Consider the following 19,584-nt stretch of genomic DNA (forward strand, 5'->3'; position numbering starts at 1 on the left):
CAGGGAAGGCTATCTCAATGGGGCAAATGGGACTGTGCCCCATCAACCTCACCCCGCACTCAGCCAGCCCACACCTGCCTACTTCTTACGTGCATCCAGTCTAGTATGGTGGCACTTCCTATCAGCTTCCTCCTTCATAGGCTCTGTGTTACCCTTGTATAACTTAGGTGGGAGGATGATGGTGACAAAACCAGAATTAGGCAGCCTCTATCTGTCATTGGCTCTACTTGCTGTTGGTCTCCCTGCTTCCCATTCTACCAGTCCCAATAGGCACCAGCTTCCACAGCTTGGGCGGCGTGGCTTTTGGAGCTGTCACAGTGAGCTCCTGCCCCACTGTTTAGGGCTGAGTGGGCAAAATGGAGTCTGGTATCATCTTCAAAAGACTAGTAAATTTCTTGTGGCATAAGTTTTCGTAGGTCCAGGCCTGCTTTGCCCAGTGATGTCTTTTTGTAATCGGCATAATGCTCATGCCCAGAGACTCCCTTTTGGGTTTGCTGTAACACAGTGTTTCCCAACCTTGTGCCTCCAGCTGTTTTTGGACTACAATTCCCATCATCCCTTGCCACTAGTCTTGCTAGTCAGGGATGATGGGAGTTGTAGTTCAAAATCAGCTGGAGGCACAAGGTTCGGAAACACTGCTGTAACAGACGGGACATAACTCAGGAGTCTAGTGGAGCACCCTCATCACTAAAGCAGCTGGGTGATATTTTTTGGTTATAGGGACTCATTTGGTTGAAATGAGAGGAAAAGAAGGAAAATAAAGAAAGGAGTTCATCCAGGAAAGCTCCCCACCATATTGGTCAGTTCTCAGTTATTAATATGTTTGTATCAGGAATAGTCTTTGGCAGATACTAGAAATCCATCAGAAAGCCAACAGGGTTAAAATAAATAAAGGCTATTTAAGTAGCGGGACACGGTCTTGGTGGCTGAACTAGCATCCTATAAACATGTCAGAGAGCAAAGGCAGAACATGGATAGGTTTAAAAGAGAAATGGTTTATATTATGAAATTGGATGCATCAAAACAGTTTGTGCCATAGTCAAAATATGAGTCTTAAAAGCTTGTGGTGAGGTTCTGGATTAGTTTCAATGAATTATATTTTTTGGAATGGCTGTTCTGTGAAGTTTACTACAGTTCCTCTTGTTCATGTATGTGACGAGGCAATGGTTGAGTAGTGTCCATCATTCTTTTATATAAGGAACAGGATGAAACACTAAATATTTAAAGAGCGCCACCTGTCTTCCTGAAGAAGGCTAATTTAAGCCCAGGTCCTTTGGTTATTTTTGCAATGTGGTTGCTGGTGCAAAGTTGCTCCCCCTCCCTTGGCTACCTCTTGCACTGCTCCAGTAATATACAGTGGTACCTCGAGTTAAGAACTTAATTCGTTCTGGAGGTCCGTTCTTAATGTGAAACTGTTCTTAACCTGAGGCACCACTTTAGCTAATGGGGCCTCCCGCTGCCACCGCACAATTTCTGTTCTCATCCTGAAGCAAAGTTCTTAACCCGAAGTACTATTTCTGGGTTAGCGGAGTCTGTAACCTGAAGCATCTGTAAACCGACATACCACTGTACAACTGTCACAGTCAGTGAGGGAGGCTGTAGTTCAGTGATAGAGCATCCACTTCGCAGGCAGACATTCACAGCTTTGATCCGCAGCATCTCTAGCTAGCACTAGGATTAAATTGTGCTGCCAGTCTGTGTAGAAACTGCTGAGCTGGAAGAACTCAGTATAAGGCAGAGTCCTATTGGTAGTATGAATATTTCCCATGTCACAGTTCTGGTGGGAGTGGGGCTGTGGGGTAGGAAGAGCCGATGGGATCTTAGCCACCTTTGTGTCCATAGAATATTTTATGTTACTGGTGCAATGAGGGAGACATTTCCTATGGTAAGTCTCACCCAAAAAATGATACATGGAATGAGGTGCGGCATCTGATCCTATGCATATTCATTTTTGTAGTGAGGAACTTGTAGCCTTCTAGATATTACTGAACTCCTGACTCACATCAGCCCTGACCATTGGCTGGGCTCCAGCAGCCCCTGGAGGGCCTCAGGTTCCCTGCCCTATATTCCTATATTGTAGGGCACTTTGAGTTTTCTTTACATAAAAAGACCGAATAGGTATAAATAATAAATAACAACAACAATGTCCATGCTTTAAAGCAAACTCCACTGGGTTCAGTGTGTGCATGGGGTTTGAATTGCACCATTTAATCATCCCTGTTAAAGATGAACTTGGGGCTTCCAATTGAAGGATATTTATTCATTTCATATATTTATATATTGCTTACTACTAAACAGTCCCTAATCAATTTACAAATGAACAAAAGAATAAATCAGGCAATGAAACTGAAAAACCACAAGGCAATATGAAACAATAAAATTAAAAAGGCAGAATTGTAGCAACACAGCATTTACACACACAGTGTTTAAAATTCCACCATTAGCAACACGAAGCAATTGATTTCTAATTCTGCAGTTGGGATAGACAGGGCATGCTAGGTATGGGGAATCTGTGGCTCCCCAGATGTTTCTGGACTACAGCTCACATCCTCCATGACCACTAGACTTGCTGGCTGAGGCTGCTGGGAATTGGAGTCCAACGACATCTGGCAGGCCAAAGGTTGATGAGCAATAGGTTCAGGAAGGACAAAAGGAAGTACATTTTCATGCAGGCTTGTATTAATGTACTGAATTCATTACCATGAGTCAGCACCAGCTCCAGGTTTTGCAGGGCCCCAGACAAGATGCCCTCAGAGGGATGCCTTCACTGAGTGGGTCTCCTCTTCCTCCTCACCAAGGTCACTGCTACTCATTCAATTGCCAGTTCCCTGTGAGCCCAAGCCATATCATTGCCCATAACAGGAGTGAGGATCCTGTGGCCCCCTAGATGTTCATAGAATTGTAAAGTTGGGACCATGAGGGTCATCTACTCTGGCTTCCTGCCAAACTGGGATTTGAACCCATGACCTTGAGATTAAGAGTCTCATGTTCTACCAACTGAGCTATCCTGGATGTTGTTGGACTCCAACTCCCATCGGCCCCAGGCAGCATGAACATTGGTCAGGGATGATGGGAGTTGTAGTCTGACAACATTTGGAAGGCCAGAGGTTCTCCATCCCTGACAAATAAGGAGTAGACTTGCTGTTGTCACTCTGCATATGCTTTCAGAGGACAAGTCAACAGGCAGCGATACCAAGCAGAAACAGTGCCAGAGGGCTGGACTGATGCCAGCCCCAGCACAAGATGTGGTGATGGCCACTGGCTTAGATTGAGGTTCAGGGCTATCAATGGCTTGTAGCCATGATGGCTGTGCTCTCTGTCCACTGTTGGAGGCAGTATGCCTCTTAGTGGAGGTTAGTTCATAAGGCCAAATGGGGCAGTGCCCCCAGCCAAGGGGTGGCCAAGGCTGCCAGCCTCCTCCTCCTCCTCCACCTTAGTCTCAATGTTCCCTTTATAGGACTCAACAGGGAGGAGGATGGGGACAAAACCTGAATCAGTAGGCTTGTCTATCATTGGCTCTGGCTGCACCTGATGTTGGTGCCCCTGCCTTCTAGCCCACCAGTCCCAATGGATACCAACTACCACTGATGCCTTTGAATACCAATTGCTGGGTATCACAGGTGTGGGGAATACTTCTGCATTGCTTGCGAGCTTGCCATGAGCATCTGGTTAGCTACTGCGAGAAAAGGATGCTGAACTAGATGGGCCCTTGGCATGATCCAGAAGAGCACTTCTGATGGCTTTGTGGCATTGTAATTAATGGAGGACTGAGCTGTCATTAGCCTGGACCAGTTTGTAATTGATGGAGTGCAGATCTGTTAACAGTTATGAGTCTTCCACATTCAGAGAAGGCAGAATGGCACTGGGTTGCCAGTGGGCTGGGAGGGCACACACTGGCTGTGTGTGTGAGAGAGAGACAAAGAAAGTTGGACACTGCTTGTTGCCTTTCTGGAAGCATGTTTAAGGCCACTGTGGGAAGCAGGATGTTGAACTACATGGACCTCTGCTCTGATTCTGGCTGAGTTCTTGGTACATCATCATCATCATCATCATCATTTTTTTATTTATGCCCTGCCCATCTGGCTGGGTTGCCCCAGCCACTCTGGGTGGCTTCCAACACACATAAAAACATAATAAAACATCAATACTTAAAAATTTCCCTATACAGGGCTGCCTTCAGATGCCTTCTAAAAATTGTGTAATTCTTTATCTCCTTGATATCTGATGGGAGGGTGTTCCAGGGAGGGCACCACTACCAAGATGGCCCTCTGCCTGGTTCCCTGTAACATCAGTGCTGGATCTCAGTGTCCAAGCTGAACAATGGGGGTGGAGACGCTCCTTCAGGTATACAGGGCCAAAGCCATTTAGGGCTTTAAAGGTCAGCACCAGCTCTTTTAAAAAGACATGTGCATCATTGGAGAATGGTTTAAAATATTGGCTCACACCACCAGCTCCCCCACCCCCCAGTCAACGTTCTGGTATTTTGCTGGGTCTGGAACAGCTCTCCATTGAGTGGTATCACTTGATAATCTTTCTCTTTGTTAATATTGGCTTGGACTGTGGCTTTCTTTGTTTCCTTAGTTGAATGGATTGTGGGCGAAAAATGGGGTTGGTGTTAAACGTCAAGTGCTCCAGCTAATGAGCATGTCGTCACCTCTCCATTTGCAATGCCAAGTCTGCTCTCCCCCCCCCCCACTCTTCTTGGTCAAGCTTGCAATGCTTTGATTTATTTGTTCAAGAAAACATGACTAGCTGCTGACTCTAAATGCGGAAAGAATTGAATGGGGACTGCCTTTGCTGTGTCGTGCCAAGGAAACATTTGCTGACATAAGCACATCTTTAGCTGAGAGAAAGGGGAAAGTTTTCATGACAAAGAAGGATTGATTTATGCTAAGGAACAAACAACACATTCATAGAATTATCGGGCTGGAAGGGACCCCAAGGGTCATCTAGTTCAACCCCCTGCAATGCAGGAATATCAACCAAAGCATCCCTGACAGGCGGCCATCCAACCTCTGCTTAAAAACTTCCAAGGAAGGAGAGTCTACAGCCTTCCAAAGGAGACCGTTCCACTGTGGAACAGCTCTTACTGTCAGAAAGTTATTTCTTAATGTTTAGTCGGAATCTCCGTTCTTGTAACTTGAATCCATTGGTTCAGGCCCTACCCTCCAGAGCAGGGGAGAACAAGCTTGCTCCATCTTCTATGAGACAGCGCTTGAGATATTTGAAGATGGCTATCCTATCACTTCTCAGTCTTCTCTTCTCCAGGCTCTTATATTCTCTGGGATAAGATACTGTTCATGCAATTAGCAGATTTCTGAAGTAGATTGCAAGTGGGGGTAGGGCGCATGGTCTGGATGAGGTCTGTGGTGTGTGTTGCTAGTAGGCTTGGGTTTTTAAACCATTTGGATTGGGGCTCCACACTCGCTGTTTGATCCAATGGAATGTTCTTCCCATCGCACGCAAATGGGAAGATTAACAGTTCCCTTATACTGAGTCAGATCCTTGGTCCATCAAGTTCAGCATTGTCCACACTGACTGGTTCTACCTGGAGATGCTGGGATGGAACCTGGACCTTCTCCATGCAGAGAAGGTGCTCTACCACTGAGCCGCAGTTCTTCCCCAATTAGCAGGCATGTCCCTCCCCTGACCAAATTGAGACCACGGTTGGGAGCAACTCCCCACAATCCCCAAGTCCCAATCCGAATCAGCCTGCTCTCCAGTACCCGCAAGTTATTATTTATACAGTGCCTCAGATTTTAGGCATGATATGATAGGCAAAAGAACCAAAAGAACAGACATTATTTTGATTAGTTACTGGGTTCAGACCTACTGTAAGCAGGAAAACCTGCTCCCTGCCTTGCTGGCCTTTTCCCACCTAGCCTGGGAGGACAGGGTCCCAACTGACTCCAGCTGCAAGAGCTGAGGCTGATGAACAGACTCTTAGAGTGGGGTATTGTTTTCTGGTTTTTGTGGCTACTGATATTATTATTTTTTGTATCTCTGTTTTAAGATCTAATGATTTATGTCGGAATAGATCAGCCTGGTTGTGTATTTTTGATGTGTTTTATTTATTATTTATGTCTACTTTGTTATGTTGCAGTTATGTGTTTTTCCATGCTGTAAGCAGACTTGAGCATGGTTTGAAAGGTGGTATACAAATAAAATGATGTTTGTACGTATGTACTGTATAGTAACTTCATGCAGCCACTTAAGGCCCTATGGTTTGAGAGAGAGTGTTTGGTCACTCCACTGAATAAGCCTTTATATCTAGCTGTAATACTGGACCTAGCTTCAGTGTTCCCTCAACCTATAGAAGAAGCAAAAAATCAACAATTTGGCAACCACAGAATAAAATCAACATTACACACACAACCCCCCTCCAGTCTAGGCTTAAGTGTATAGATACAAGGCAAAACAAGAGTTGACCAACAAAAATGTTTTTGGTGCTGGTCTTGCTACACTACAATGACCCTGGCTTATTTCAGCAGGCAACAGGCTAGCTCTCTTCTCCCAAAGCCTGGTGTGTGAAGCTTTAGCTTGGGGACCTTGTTGTTTTAACACCATTTCTGTCTGATGCTCTCTAGGGCTTTCCAGGTGACATTGGCCCACCAGGACAAAATGGCCCCGAAGGCATTAAGGTGAGTGGTGCTGAAATAAACAGGCTTTGCATTTTTCTTGGCAAGTGCCAGTGCATATGAAAGAACCAAAGAAAGAATGGCTGGGTAAGGAGAGGAAGAGGAAAAATCCTGGAGATCCCTGCAGATAGTCATGGCCAAAGCTCTGGTTTTTAGGGCTTGTTTGTGTTGAGATGGCTCCAAGAGAGCTGGAACAGATTTCTTTTTTCTCTCTTGGTCTCTCTCCCCTCTCAATCTGCAACAGAATTGATGTTGGATGCCGTCCTGTGGCAACACACACTGGAAGGCAGCTTTCACTCTGTGTTTCGATGAGCCCTTGGAAGCTTGTGTGTTTTTTCTCAGCCTTCCCCACTCTCCCCCTTGTCTGTTGCAGGGAAAACCAGGAGCACGTGGGTTACCTGGCCCCAGGGGACTACCTGGCCAAGAGGTAAGAGAGGAGGCAGGAGATGCTGACATGTCTTTGGCCATGCTGTGCAGTCCAAATCTACTGGAAGGCACTGGCTTGGCCATGGCTTCAGACGCCTTTCCTGCTTTAAGCAAACTTCCTTTCTTTCATAGAGTTATACAGTCTTGTAGATCATCTAGTCCAGCCGCCTTCCAATTCTGCTTGATGCAAGAAATCTGACAGGTGGCTCTCCCTAGCCAGCTTCTGCTTGAAGAGAGGTAGAGAGAGACCTTCACCACTCTGGCAACTGGGTCCATTGCCAAACTGCCCTCGTGAACAATAAGTGTCTCCTTATGTTCAGTCCAACCCATCCTGTAACCCATTAGGATCAAGTTCTGCTCTCTGAGGCTGTAGAGAACAAGCCATGGACCTCCTATAAGTAGCAGCCCTACATATTTTGCAAGAGAGCTCCCCCTCAGGGTCCCTCCAGACCACTAATCTGGGGCCGGTGGTAGTATAGAGGTTAGAGGGCCAGACTAGGACATTGGGAGTCAGGGGTTCAGCCAGGAAACTCACTGGGGGACCTTGGGCCAATCAGTGCCTCTCAGCCCAATTGCAGGGTAATTGTGAAGTCAAAACTGGAAATGGGAGAACCATGTATGTCACCTTGAGCTCTTTGAATAAAGGTGGGACATAAATGCAATAAATGAAATATTTATTGAGCAGTCATCCTGATTCACTTGCACAAAGCTGACTTGGAGGTTAAATTATATTTAGTCTTTATAGAGCATTATTTCCTGATTTGTGGGGCAGTTATACAACAGTGGTGGGACGCAGGTGGCGCTGTGGGTTAAAGCCTCAGCGCCTAGGGCTTGCCGATCGAAAGGTTGGCGGTTCGAATCCCTGCGGCGGGGTGCGCTCCCGCTGCTCGGTCCCAGCGCCTGCCAACCTAGCAGTTCGAAAGCACCTCCAGGTGCAAGTAGATAAATAGGGACCGCTTACCAGCGGGAAGGTAAACGGCGTTTCCGTGTGCGGCTCTGGCTCTGGCTCTGGCTCTGGCTCTGGCTCTGGCCAGAGCAGCGATGTCACACTGGCCACGTGACCCGGAAGTGTCTCCGGACAGCGCTGGCCCCTGGCCTCTTAAGTGAGATGGGCGCACAACCCCAGAGTCTGTCAAGACTGGCCCGTACGGGCAGGGGTACCTTTACCTTATACAACAGTGAGCATTCATCCTGCTTTCACACTGATTTTCTTGTGGGCTGTTTATATGCATTTCCATTAACCATTCATTCATCCTGCACTTTTCAATTAATTTTCCCATTGCTTTCCAAACTGCAAAGTCCACTTCGGTTTTTTAAAAGGGAGACAGAGCCCTTTAGTCCACCATAAATGGCAGGTGCGCTATTGGTGGGCTGGAAGCCTCTTCTGTTCATTCTGCTTTTCCTCACAGGACTTTCTTTCCTGCTGACCATCTTCCTAGCCTTCCTTTGACCTCATTACACTTTGATTAATGCAGCTTAAATTTGCATTTGTCTTTCTTGTTTAATTTGCAGCCAAACCACCTTGATGACTCATGGCAATCCTGAGATCCTTTTCTGATGTACTGCTTCCCTCTTCCAGGAAAATACTTTGCAGTAGTTGCACCAGGTGGTGCTTGCATCTTTTAAAAATAATAAAGGGTTGTAAGCACACTCAGTTCTACTCAGAGTAGAACCACTGAAATTAATGGATTTAAGTCCATCATGTTCATTACTTTCAATAGGCCAACTCTTGAGTAGGACTAGCATTGGATACAACCCAGAGGGAAGATGCCTTTTCCTTATAGAACAATTACTTGACTTTGCTCTCCTGCAACTTACTAATGAACTAACTGCCTAACTGGGTGACAGCCCTGTTTTGACCTGTCTCCCATTTTCCTTTTGTGATCCAGGGTGATGAAGGACCAGTGGGACCACCTGGCATCCCAGGGGCAGAGGTAAGAGAGATGAAGAGGGTTGTCGTTGTTGTGGGTAGGTGTGGGGAGTTTTTAAAATTTTTATTTTGCTTTGTGAGTGAGAGAGACGGCGCAACGGCACTTTCTCACTTTGGCGCCGTTGGGCCAGCCCTCAATTATATTTAGTGCGACCACCTAACGGTACACCAGTTATACAAATTTCTATAATTTACCCCAGATTATCTAGTGAGGGACTTGTGTGAGGGAAAACATATTGATTTAGAGTCTCAGGCAGAATTAATCAAACGAACACAAAAAGTTTTATTAAACAAAGGAAGTTTATGACACAAAGTGGGCCAGGAATCAAGTTCTTTCGGGTAGAATTTAACTTACTTACTTGTAAGTAAGTTAAGATGTCTCAGGCTTAAACACAATGTCTCAGGCTTAAACACAATATTGTAGGTACAACTCTTCTTAAACTTCAGTTACTAAACATCAGTTGGTACACTTCAGGTAGATAAATATTCAGGTTTCCCAAAGAAATGGTAAAATGTTCCAATCAGTGTCTGTCACTTAGATAATACAATACTTTCAACACTATACCACTTCCCTCACAGCTTAATCCTTCGGTTCATGAGTGAAGGGCATTTTTCCTCAGTTACCCCCTCTCTTATAAATCCCACACCTGAGATATTATAAATGGTATTACAGACCCAGGGGATCTCCTCTCCCCTTGTCACTGTCTTTGGTACCTAGAAGAATTCTCCCCTCCTGGCTAGACTGACCCCTCAGGGAGCCTGAAATCCCATAGGATCTGTTTCTCCTGATTCAGACTCAGCCCTTCCAGCATACTCCTGCCTGGACACCTTTCCCAGACCCTCAGCCTGGTCTCCTTATCCCAGCTGCGAGGCTCTGTCCTCTCCCTATGGATAGTCTCCTCAGAGTGTACAGTGGTGCCCCGCAAGACGAATGCCTCACAAGATGGAAAACCCGCTAGACGAAAGGGTTTTCCGTTTTGGAGGCGCTTCGCAAAACGAATTTCTCTATGGGGTTGCTTCGCAAGACGAAAAAATCTTGCGAGTTCCCGCGGGTTTTTTTTGCTTTTCCCCCGCCTTTCCTAAGCCGCTTATCAGCTGTTCGCTATCAGCTGATCGCTAAAAGCCGCTAGACCGCTAATAGCGCTAATCCGCTAAGCCGTCAATGGGCTTGCTTCGCAAGACGAAAAAACCGCTAGACGAAGAGAATCGCGGAACGGATTCTTTTCGTCTTGCGAGGCACCACTCTATCTCCTTCCCCCCTCAGAACCCCTTCACCCTCTCTCCCAACCTGAAACCTGTCTAACCTCTCCAAACCAATCATATCCCTCCCCCGGAACTCTGGCCAATCAAACGCTGTTGCCAGTCAACCGTTTGCTGGCAGGAGAAGAAACAAACACTTGGTGACCCAACCTGATCAGCAAACAAACTTTTCTGTCACAGCTAGTTTCTAACCAGGGCTTAATTTTAACCATTCCTTCCCCCACCCCCTTATCCCCATGGCTTTGAACCCAGAATATATTTTGAATGGTTCACACTTCAAACATGTTGAATAATAATAATAAGAGTGCTCTGAGTATGTGCAGAGTGCATTTTGCTCACCACCGCGCTCTGAACAGGTTTGAATCTCTGCTTCCACGCCCACCTTTTTTTTTTTTTTTAAAGGTAACTGACAGCCCTGTTTTGGTAACCAGAATATGCACTTGGCTTGTCCCCTGCTTGCTTTTAGATACTTGGTCAAGGTCCTGTTATTTCAGTGAAACTATTTCAGTTGGTACTCATTTTTTGTTCATTGTTGCTTTGTTTGTAATAAATATATATGTAATGAATACACACACATACACACACACACACCATTTTAATGTATTTCATAACTATTTGTTAGATTGGCTTGAGGGTCAGCACATACAGGAAGGAGGGACTGAATTATTTTAATTAATCCATAAACCTTCATGGGGTGGGGGCTGAATTCCCTTCAGAGTCAGGCCATCTTGTTTTTACAACCTTCTCCCAATTCCTGACTGGTCTGACAGGTTAAAGGCTTCTTTAAGGGCATGCTGACTAATTTGGTCGAATTTGGTGACCTGGAATTCTCTCCAACTCAGGCTGAGGCAGCTGTGGAGGTTCTAGCCCACATGATGATGGTTATTTACATTTATTAGTTGCTCCTCCCTCCCCCCAAAATGTGACCTTGTCATATTCATAAGTCAAATCCATGGGATTCAAAGCACATTTAACGCATATGGTTTTCCCCAGGGCACTATATTTTACCCCTCAGAAAGCTACAATCCCCATGATTCTTTGGGAGAAGAAGTGTGTGGCATGGATGTTACCTTACATAGTCCAAACCAACTTACAGATAAAGCAATCATGTTTGTACTGATTCCTGTGCCTCTTGCTTCTGCTCCTGACAGTGTTTTCTTCACTTGTTTGTGTGTGTCATTTTTCAGGGTCCACTTGGCAGGAAAGGATTTCCAGGCAAACCAGGCCCTGATGGCTTGAAGGTAAAGATGGCTTTGTTTTAGACACAAGAAGGGAGGCATTTGGGTAAAACGTGGTGTTAAAATCCAGGGAACCCTACTGCTTAAGTTTCAACATGCTGTGCATTTGAAAGTTGCTTCAAATGGCCTTTTTTTTACTATTCTTTCTTGCTCTGGAAATTCCTACTCATGGTGGTTTCTGTGGCAGAAAGAATGATGGTGCATATTTTTGGAAGCCACAGAGTTTTATTATTAACCATTTTAAAATGTCTTCCCTTCCCACCACCATCCTTTTTCTTTCCATCAATCTGTTTTGGATTTTCTCCATCTCTCTCTCCCCCCCCCCCAAATAGTTCTAGGGCATGCTTCTCTTCCCTTCCGATTCCTTCCAGAGATAAAAAAAATGTAACTCTTGAAACTGAAGAACAACAAGGAATCCCAAGCAGCCTTTCTGTAATCATGGGGCATGGAACCTGAGAGAATGCAGCTGCTGTTGCCATAAGACTCCCCCCCCCTCGCCCCCACTGCCACATCCTGTGTAAATGCTGTGCTAATTGGATGCTTTTCTGCCAGGCAACCATGCCCTTTGCACGATTTTCAGCATGTTTGCAGCTTGGTTAAATCTCTGCTACTCTTTAATATTTTTTTTTTGTTAGCACTAGGTGGTAGGTGCTGTACTGAATATAGGAGCAATACTGGACCTGCACAGAAGACCTAGGCTCTGCTGAGCCTTATTGCTCCTCTGTGCTTCATGGCTCAGTTCAGAGATCACATCAAGCCATGGTTAAGGGAGCTTAACTGTGGTCTTAATACATTGGTACCTCGGGTTAAGTACTTAATTTGTTCCGGAGGTCCGTACTTAACCTGAAACTGTTCTTAACCTGAAGCACCATTTTAGCTAATGGGGCCTCCTGCTGCTGCTGCGCCGCTGGAGCCCGATTTCTGTTCCTATCCTGAAGCAAAGTTCTTAACCTGAAGCACCATTTCTGGCTTAGTGGAGTGTGTAACCTGAAGCGTATGTAACCTGAAGTGTATGTAACCCGAGGTACCACTGTAAGTTGTCTGCGTTGACAAATCATGGCCTCCAAACTGAGCAACTGTGGCTTAGAGTGTGTTTATAAACCAGCCTCTGTAGGAAGTCTGAAATGGCAAACCAGAGTTACAATCTTTGCTTTACTTCCCGAGGCTGTAGCACCCTAATGGGAAACTAGAACAGTAAAGCAGCTTTCTCTGTATGTTTGGAAACTCAAACCATGGTTTGCTGTGGTTTCTGAATTGAGCCTGTGTCACATTATTATGTTGTGGTGAAAACTGTAGTGTGTGAAGAGAGGAAGGGTGTCCTTTATCCATGTTATACTTACAGTTTGAAGTGGATCCCTGGCATTTGTCCACCATAGTTTTGCAAAGACAAGAGTAGAGAATCACTTTCAGCCCGAGGGGCCACATTCCCTTCTGGGGAACCTTCCAGGGGCCACATGAGAGTGCTGGGTGTCACATGAACCAAGGGTGGGCAGAGCACTGGAAGAGATTCTTACCTTTGTATAATAGACTACATTCCAGCCACTCAAGAGTCCAATATATCTTCAGCCACACCCAACTTCTCAGTCTTCTATCTGGGGAAGCTAGGCATTACCATAGTTCAGTGGCATTCCAGCCAAGCCATATCAATTCAAGAGGGCATGGGTCAGGGCTAATGAGGGATATTGCTTGGTAAGGGTCCCTAAAGGTAAAGGTAAAGGACCCCTGACAGTTAAGTCCAGTCGTGAATGACTCTGGGGTTGTGGTGCTCATCTCGCTTTACTGGCTGAGGGAGCTGACCTTTGTCCACAGACAGTTTTTCCGGGTCATGTGGCCAGCATGACTAAGCCACTTCTGGCGAAACCAGAGCAGCACACAGAAATGCCGTTTACCCTCCTGCCGGAGCGGTACCTATTTATCTACTTGCACTTTGATGTGCTTTTGAACTGCTAGGTTGACAGGAGCTGGGACCTAGCAATGGGAGCTCACCCCATCATGGGGATTCAAACCGCTGACCTTCTGATCGGCAAGCCCTAGGCTCAGTGGTTTAGACCACAGCACCACCCGGGTTTTTCACACTGTGTAAAGGCATGCCTTCTCATTTGTTACCCTGTGCGGACTTCCAGTAAACTAGAAGGAACCTATCTGTGCCAAAAGTAAAATGGCCCTCAGTCAACACAGGCCACATCTGCACTGTATGTTTATTATAGCACTTTACACCAAGATTCTCAGAGTGCTGAGAGTCGTTAGCCCTGTGAGGCATCTCCTAAGAGCTCTCAGCACCCTTGGCAAACTACAGCTCCCAGGATTTTTTAGGGAAGCCATGACTGTTTTAAAGAGTTGGGATGTTTTAGAGTACATCACGCTTCAGCCCCAGTCAGCATGGCCAATGATCTGGGGTGGTGGGAGTTATAGCCCAACAAAATTTGGAAGGCACCAGGTTGGGAAAGACTGCAGTTGGGAAGCGGAGAGTCTAGTGAATAAAGAATTCTTATTTGAACTCTACGTTCATGAGCAAACCTGTCTGTCACAGTAATAAGTTTGAAAACACTTCACAAAATTTTAAGTGTCACATGAATGGCAAGTAGTAATCCTACTCTGGTCTTCTCTCTTGTCTTGATTCAGGGTGAACCAGGGAATCCAGGGCGACCAGGAAAAGTTGGTGATCAGGTAAATGTCTTGCAGAGCATTTTTGCTCATTTCTCCTTGACCCCATGGCATGATAATGATTTGTTTGTTCACAGTAGCTTTGATGGCTGTGGCTGTCCAGGAAAGCCACCTTTCTGGATCTGAAAATGTCTTATCAGAGCAGCAGTTCGATGAAGTGTACAAGATACAGTTGTAAAAATGTACATGTTCCTGAACAGGAAATTGTTATATGTAGATTTAAAGACTCCAAAACTCACGATGCAATGTGACCATGTGTGGAGCATGTATGCCCAAAGATACCTATCACTTTTAATAATAACAAAAATGAAAATATTGAAGGAACAACAGCACAAAAGGTACCAGATGAAGTCTGAATTGGGCTCAGAAAATGGAATTCCTTTTGCTGGTTCTGTGCATCACTAGTTATAACTGCAGAAGCTGTGTGTTTAGCCTAACAGAGTTTAAACATTAGGATTGTTCTCTATGGGTCTTTGCTGAGTGAAAACTTCAGCTAGTGCCAAAGACAATGGCTGCATTTGGACATCATGCTAAACCATAGCTGAGCATAACGAGAATGAGCTGCAGCACCCCCTACCTTTTACTTATTCTTCTTATTTCAGTTAATCACAGTTTAGTATGTCATCTGAATCCTAAACATGGCTAATACTAATTGCAGTTTGTCTAGACGAGCCATTGTCAGAAACTGCTGGCAACAGCCCCATGTAGTGATGTACATAACTGCATCCTTGCAGCCAGCAGCTGCCTCATGTGGTAATTCTCTGAACTGAAGGTGGCTGCTTCTCAGCAAAGAACCTTCCAGATCTGGACTGTCTCCACCCAGTCAGGGTGGCCACTAAATCCTTCTGGGCAGGAAGGAGAAGAAAGGGTTTCCTGCTGCAGCTGAAACTTGCTCGAGTAACAAAATATGCCTGACCTCTGGTGTGTCTTGCATTTCTGGTGTTGATTTTGTTCCTGCCTTTCCCTCTAGCCCTACCTTCTAGGATGGCTTCTGATCTTGACTTATAGAGCCTTGAGTCATCTTTCACCCTCAGATCCTTGCTGTTCATTCATCCTGACTCTGGCTTGTATTCAAGTCCTACCTTCCAGCAGTGGGAAGCGCAGGCCCAGGGACTAAATATGGCCCCTCAATCCTCTTTTGCCGGCCCTTGGAACATTCCCCAGGCCACACAGCCCAGTACTGACCCTGTTTCACACCCCAAGTGTTTCTGCCTGGCTAGAATGTGCCCTTGAACTCAGGTGATGCCTTTTCTTGTCTGAACGGAAGACAGGGAGCAGTGTGTGTACAAACTACCCAATTGTACAAGCCGCTGTACACTGATGATGATGATGATTTGTTTATATGCCACCCCTCTGACTGGGTTCCTGCAGCCATTCTGGGCATCTTCCAAAGATAAAGTTTGCATTTATTGCTCCTCCCACTTTTGCCTCTGGCTATAGCCACCACTAGCATTGGGTCCTCAGAAGGTTGCCCTGGAGAGAACTTCATATTTTTACAAATTCCTTTAAGGCTTCCAATCTTGAACTTGGCAGCCTGCAATAACCCCCCACCCCCACCCCACCCTGTACAGTATTTTGTCCTCAAAATGCATGGTGGGAAACGCCACCAAGAGACGAGTAAATTAAAGCTAACCATTGCGGTTTCCTTCTGTCACTGGGAATGAAAGAGGGAAATTGGATTATTTCCCAGACGGATTCGGATCAAATCGGTGTGCAGCTGTCTAGCAGGGAATGTAAACATTGATTGATGCCAGCCTGCCCAGATGAAACCGTGTGCCCACGTGGAAATGATCCCTGTTTTAAAATCCGTTGTCAGGATCTTTGCTAGATTGTGATGCCAGGCACTTACTCAAGAGAGAAAAGTCTGGTTCCCCGTGGGCCTGAGGGGGAACCACAGACATAAAAGCTGTAAAGCCCACATTTGTGTGCATGTTCGAAACCACCAAACTGACCAACTGCTGTTTAGCCTCACAGCCTCTGACATAGTCATCTCATTCCCATGTGACCACAAGGAGTAGCCTGTGGTGCCTTTGGTGAGACCAGCTGTGGGCTACTCAACTGCTGTGGCCTGTCCTAGAGGCCATATTTTACAGTCATTCTTTGCTCAGTGGTGGAGCCCTGTTTCAACTGTTTTGCAGTTTTTCATTTTTTTTTTATAGCCCACCTCTTTCTCTCCCCCCTCTTGTTCTTCTTTGTTGCTTTTCTGGAGGGCCTTTTCAGTTGTGGCTCCCTGCTGATGGGATGCTCTCCCCAGCGAGGCGCCTCACTTGGGTCTCAATGCTCTGCAGATGGAGTTACATGGCAAACAATAATAGTTAAGTGCCGCCTTCTTGAACCTTTGGTGAAAGGTATGGTGGAAGATGGAACACTGTTTGTGGCTGTTATTCTCTTTCCACTTCTTGCCCCTCTCCCCACAAGACCCTTCCAGACATGCTCTTGAGTAAGAAATGTAGGTCCCTTTCGTACTTAAGAAAACACAGCTGGCCTCTACTGATTGCCACTGGCCTGAGAGTATGAAAGCCAGGCTGTATTATTTTTACTCAATTAGTTTTCTGTCTAGAAATATCACTGTGGAAAATTTCCATTTCCTTACCAATTATGTCATTAGAAAAAGAATGTTGCGCTTGTTCAGTCAAAATGCCTCCCCCCTTTCCCTCTCTTTTCCACCTCCCCCTCCTGCCCCAAACTCCATTGTAGCCTTTGTGGCGAGAGCCAGTGTGGTGTAGTGGTTAAGAGCGGTAGACTCGTAATCTGGTGAACCGGGTTCGCTTCCCCGCTCCTCCACATGCAGCTGCTGGGTGACCTTGGGCCAGTCACACTTCTTTGAAGTCTCTCAGCCCCACTCACCTCACAGAGTGTTTGTTGTGGGGGAGGAAGGGAAAGGAGAATGATAGCTGCTTTGAGACTCCTTAGGGTAGTGATAAAGCGGGATATCAAATCCAAACTCTTCTTCTTTGTGTTGGTATAGTTTTGGGTCCTACTGCCGCCTGTATGGCAAGGAGTTCTTACATTCAGCTTAGAAAGATTTACAGATACAGCCATTTCTGAACCAGAATAGCTCTGGTTCCCTCCCTCCTGGACTACTTTAATACACTCTATTTGGGGCTGCCCTTGAATATGGTCCAGAGGTTGCAGCTTGTTCTGAATGCAGGGAACGACCAGCCCCAGGTGTTAGCTATGCAAAAAGTTAGGTAAAGGTAAGGGGACCCCTGACCATTAGGTCCAGTCCCGGACGACTCTGAGGTTGTGGCACTCATCTCGCTTTACTGGCTGAGGGAGCCGGCATACAGCTTCCGGGTCATGTGGCCAGCATGACTAAGCTGCTTCTGGCGAACCAGAGGAGCGCATGGAAACGCCGTGTATCTTCCTGCCAGAGTGGTACCTATTTATCTACTTGCACTTTGACGTGCTTTCGAACTGCTAGGTTGGCAGGAGCTGGGACCGAGCAACGGGAGCTCACCCTGTCGCGGGGATTCGAACCGCCGACCTTCTGATCGGCAAGCCCTAGGCACCACCCGCATCCCTAAATTTAGCTATGCACCACCCGCATCCCTAAATTTAGCTATGCAAAAAGTCACTTATCCGATCACAAGGAATTAGTACTCAAATCTTGCTATATACACCACAGATTCAGTTACATAGGTTTTTTGTTTTGTTTTTTAACTTCCTTGTCTTCCTTTTGTTGGTTGGCTGATGAACAGAGGGAGCGAGGTAAGGGGAGCCGTTGGAAAAATTAGAAAACATTTTTTCCAGGATTTTCTTTGGGTTTGCGGGGCTTTTTGGGGTCACAATTCCATGGTCAGAAACGAATTAGAAATTTCCCCATAGGAATCAATGGAAATCATCAACTCATTGTGCAGATGCTCACTTAAGAAATGATTTCCAGGGAATTCATTGTGTTCGATAAGCAGGAACTGCATGCAGTAGTTTACAACGCCCTAACTGGATTGAAACCCAATAACATAAACCCAATAACCTTTTCTGTTAATGGAGTTTGCCTGCCCCCTGAACAATTTGGTTTGCCCTTTTCTGCACCTTCCTGGGTTGCCACATTTCAAAAAGTGAAATAGCCGGTTGATGAGCTTTTTCGTCCAAAGTTGTTGAAATCTCAAAAATAAGAGAAATATGAAGTTTTTGAGCTATTTTTAGGAAAGTTGACACTGCTTCTGACTGCTGTATTCCAGCTATGTCCAGAAAATGTTCCAAGTGCGGTTGTACGATTGATTTTTATGAATGCATTATTATGTTGTCAGTTTTATCTTTGAACTGCTTCCTGTTGAATAGCTCAGCAGCTCTCACGTAGGGCAGAAATGGGGAACGTCTGTCCCTACAGATGCCGTTCGGCTCCACTTTCTTTGAGCCTAAACAAGCATGACCAGTGGTCAGGGATGTTAAGAACTGTGGTCTACTAACAGTTGGAGGGTTTCCCACCCCTGATGTAGAAGGTCCCAAGTTGAAACTCTGCAGCCTCCAGTTTAAAAATAAAAAAGATTTCTAGTAACAGCAAAGCTAGGAATGACTTCTGCTTGAGACCTTGGAAAGTAGACAGTCCATTGGTCTGATTCATTGTAAGCATGATCCTTCATTCCTCTTCTAGTGAGTATAATTAGAAAAACCAAGTATCCATCTATGACCAGTAGAAGAATAAGGCTACACATTTTTGATGGGCTCAGGGCAAAATATCTGCTTGGCACAATGTCCTATATTCAATCCCTGGCACTTCCAGTTAGGGCCAGGAAAGACTTACTGTATTTTTCGCTCCATAGGGCGCACCGGACCATACGGCACACCTAGTTTTTTTTTTGGGGGGGGGGGAATAAAGCAAAAAAAAAATCCCCCCCAGCCCCCAGAACAGGTCCAGGAGCAGCGGCAAGATTGCGCGCAACCGCTGCCATGCTCAGAAGACTTGCAGATAGCTGCCTGAAGCCCGGGGTGCTCAGCAGGACTTGGCGCTGCACTCCCCAGGCTTCAGGCTGCAGACTGCTGTCCGCAAGCCTTCGCAGCCCGGCGGGAACTCCCGCCGCGCTCTGAAGGCTTGCGCAGAGCTTCCTGAAGCCTGGAGAGCGAGAGGGGTTGGTGTGCACTGACCCCTCTCACTCTCCAGGCTTCAGCGAAAGCCTGCATTCGCTCCATAGGACACACACACATTTCCCCTTCATTTTTGGAGGGAGAAAAGTGCGTCCTATAAAGCGAAAAATGCGGTATCTGAAATCCCAGAGAACTACTGCCTGTCACCACTGGCGGAGCGTGTTTTCATAGCGCCTGGGGCGCACCGGGTTGTGGAGGGTGGATGGACCCCACCGTACACCAGCTCAGCCCTCACCACCACACAGCAGTACTGTGCTACTTGGAGAGGCTGGGATCTGATCAGATCCTAGCCTTGCAAAGCAGCTCAAGAGGGCAGCATGAGAAGCATGTCGTGCATCCC

General features: G+C 46.1%; 1 protein-coding gene across 1 annotated transcript in view; it reads left to right on the top strand.

Moving 5' to 3' along the window:
* The window catches only part of COL27A1 (collagen type XXVII alpha 1 chain), a 256,481-nt gene that overhangs the window by 136,456 nt on the left and 100,441 nt on the right, over positions 1 to 19,584 (top strand). Inside the window, exons 20-24 of the mRNA XM_079961848.1 lie at positions 6,588 to 6,641; positions 7,012 to 7,065; positions 8,954 to 8,998; positions 11,442 to 11,495; positions 14,115 to 14,159. Of these exons, the coding sequence (XP_079817974.1) occupies positions 6,588 to 6,641; positions 7,012 to 7,065; positions 8,954 to 8,998; positions 11,442 to 11,495; positions 14,115 to 14,159 (252 nt within the window). The remainder of the gene's footprint in view (positions 1 to 6,587; positions 6,642 to 7,011; positions 7,066 to 8,953; positions 8,999 to 11,441; positions 11,496 to 14,114; positions 14,160 to 19,584) is intronic.

Source organism: Podarcis cretensis (assembly GCF_951804945.1).
Source record: "Podarcis cretensis genome assembly, chromosome: Z".
Lineage (NCBI taxonomy): Eukaryota > Metazoa > Chordata > Lepidosauria > Squamata > Lacertidae > Podarcis > Podarcis cretensis.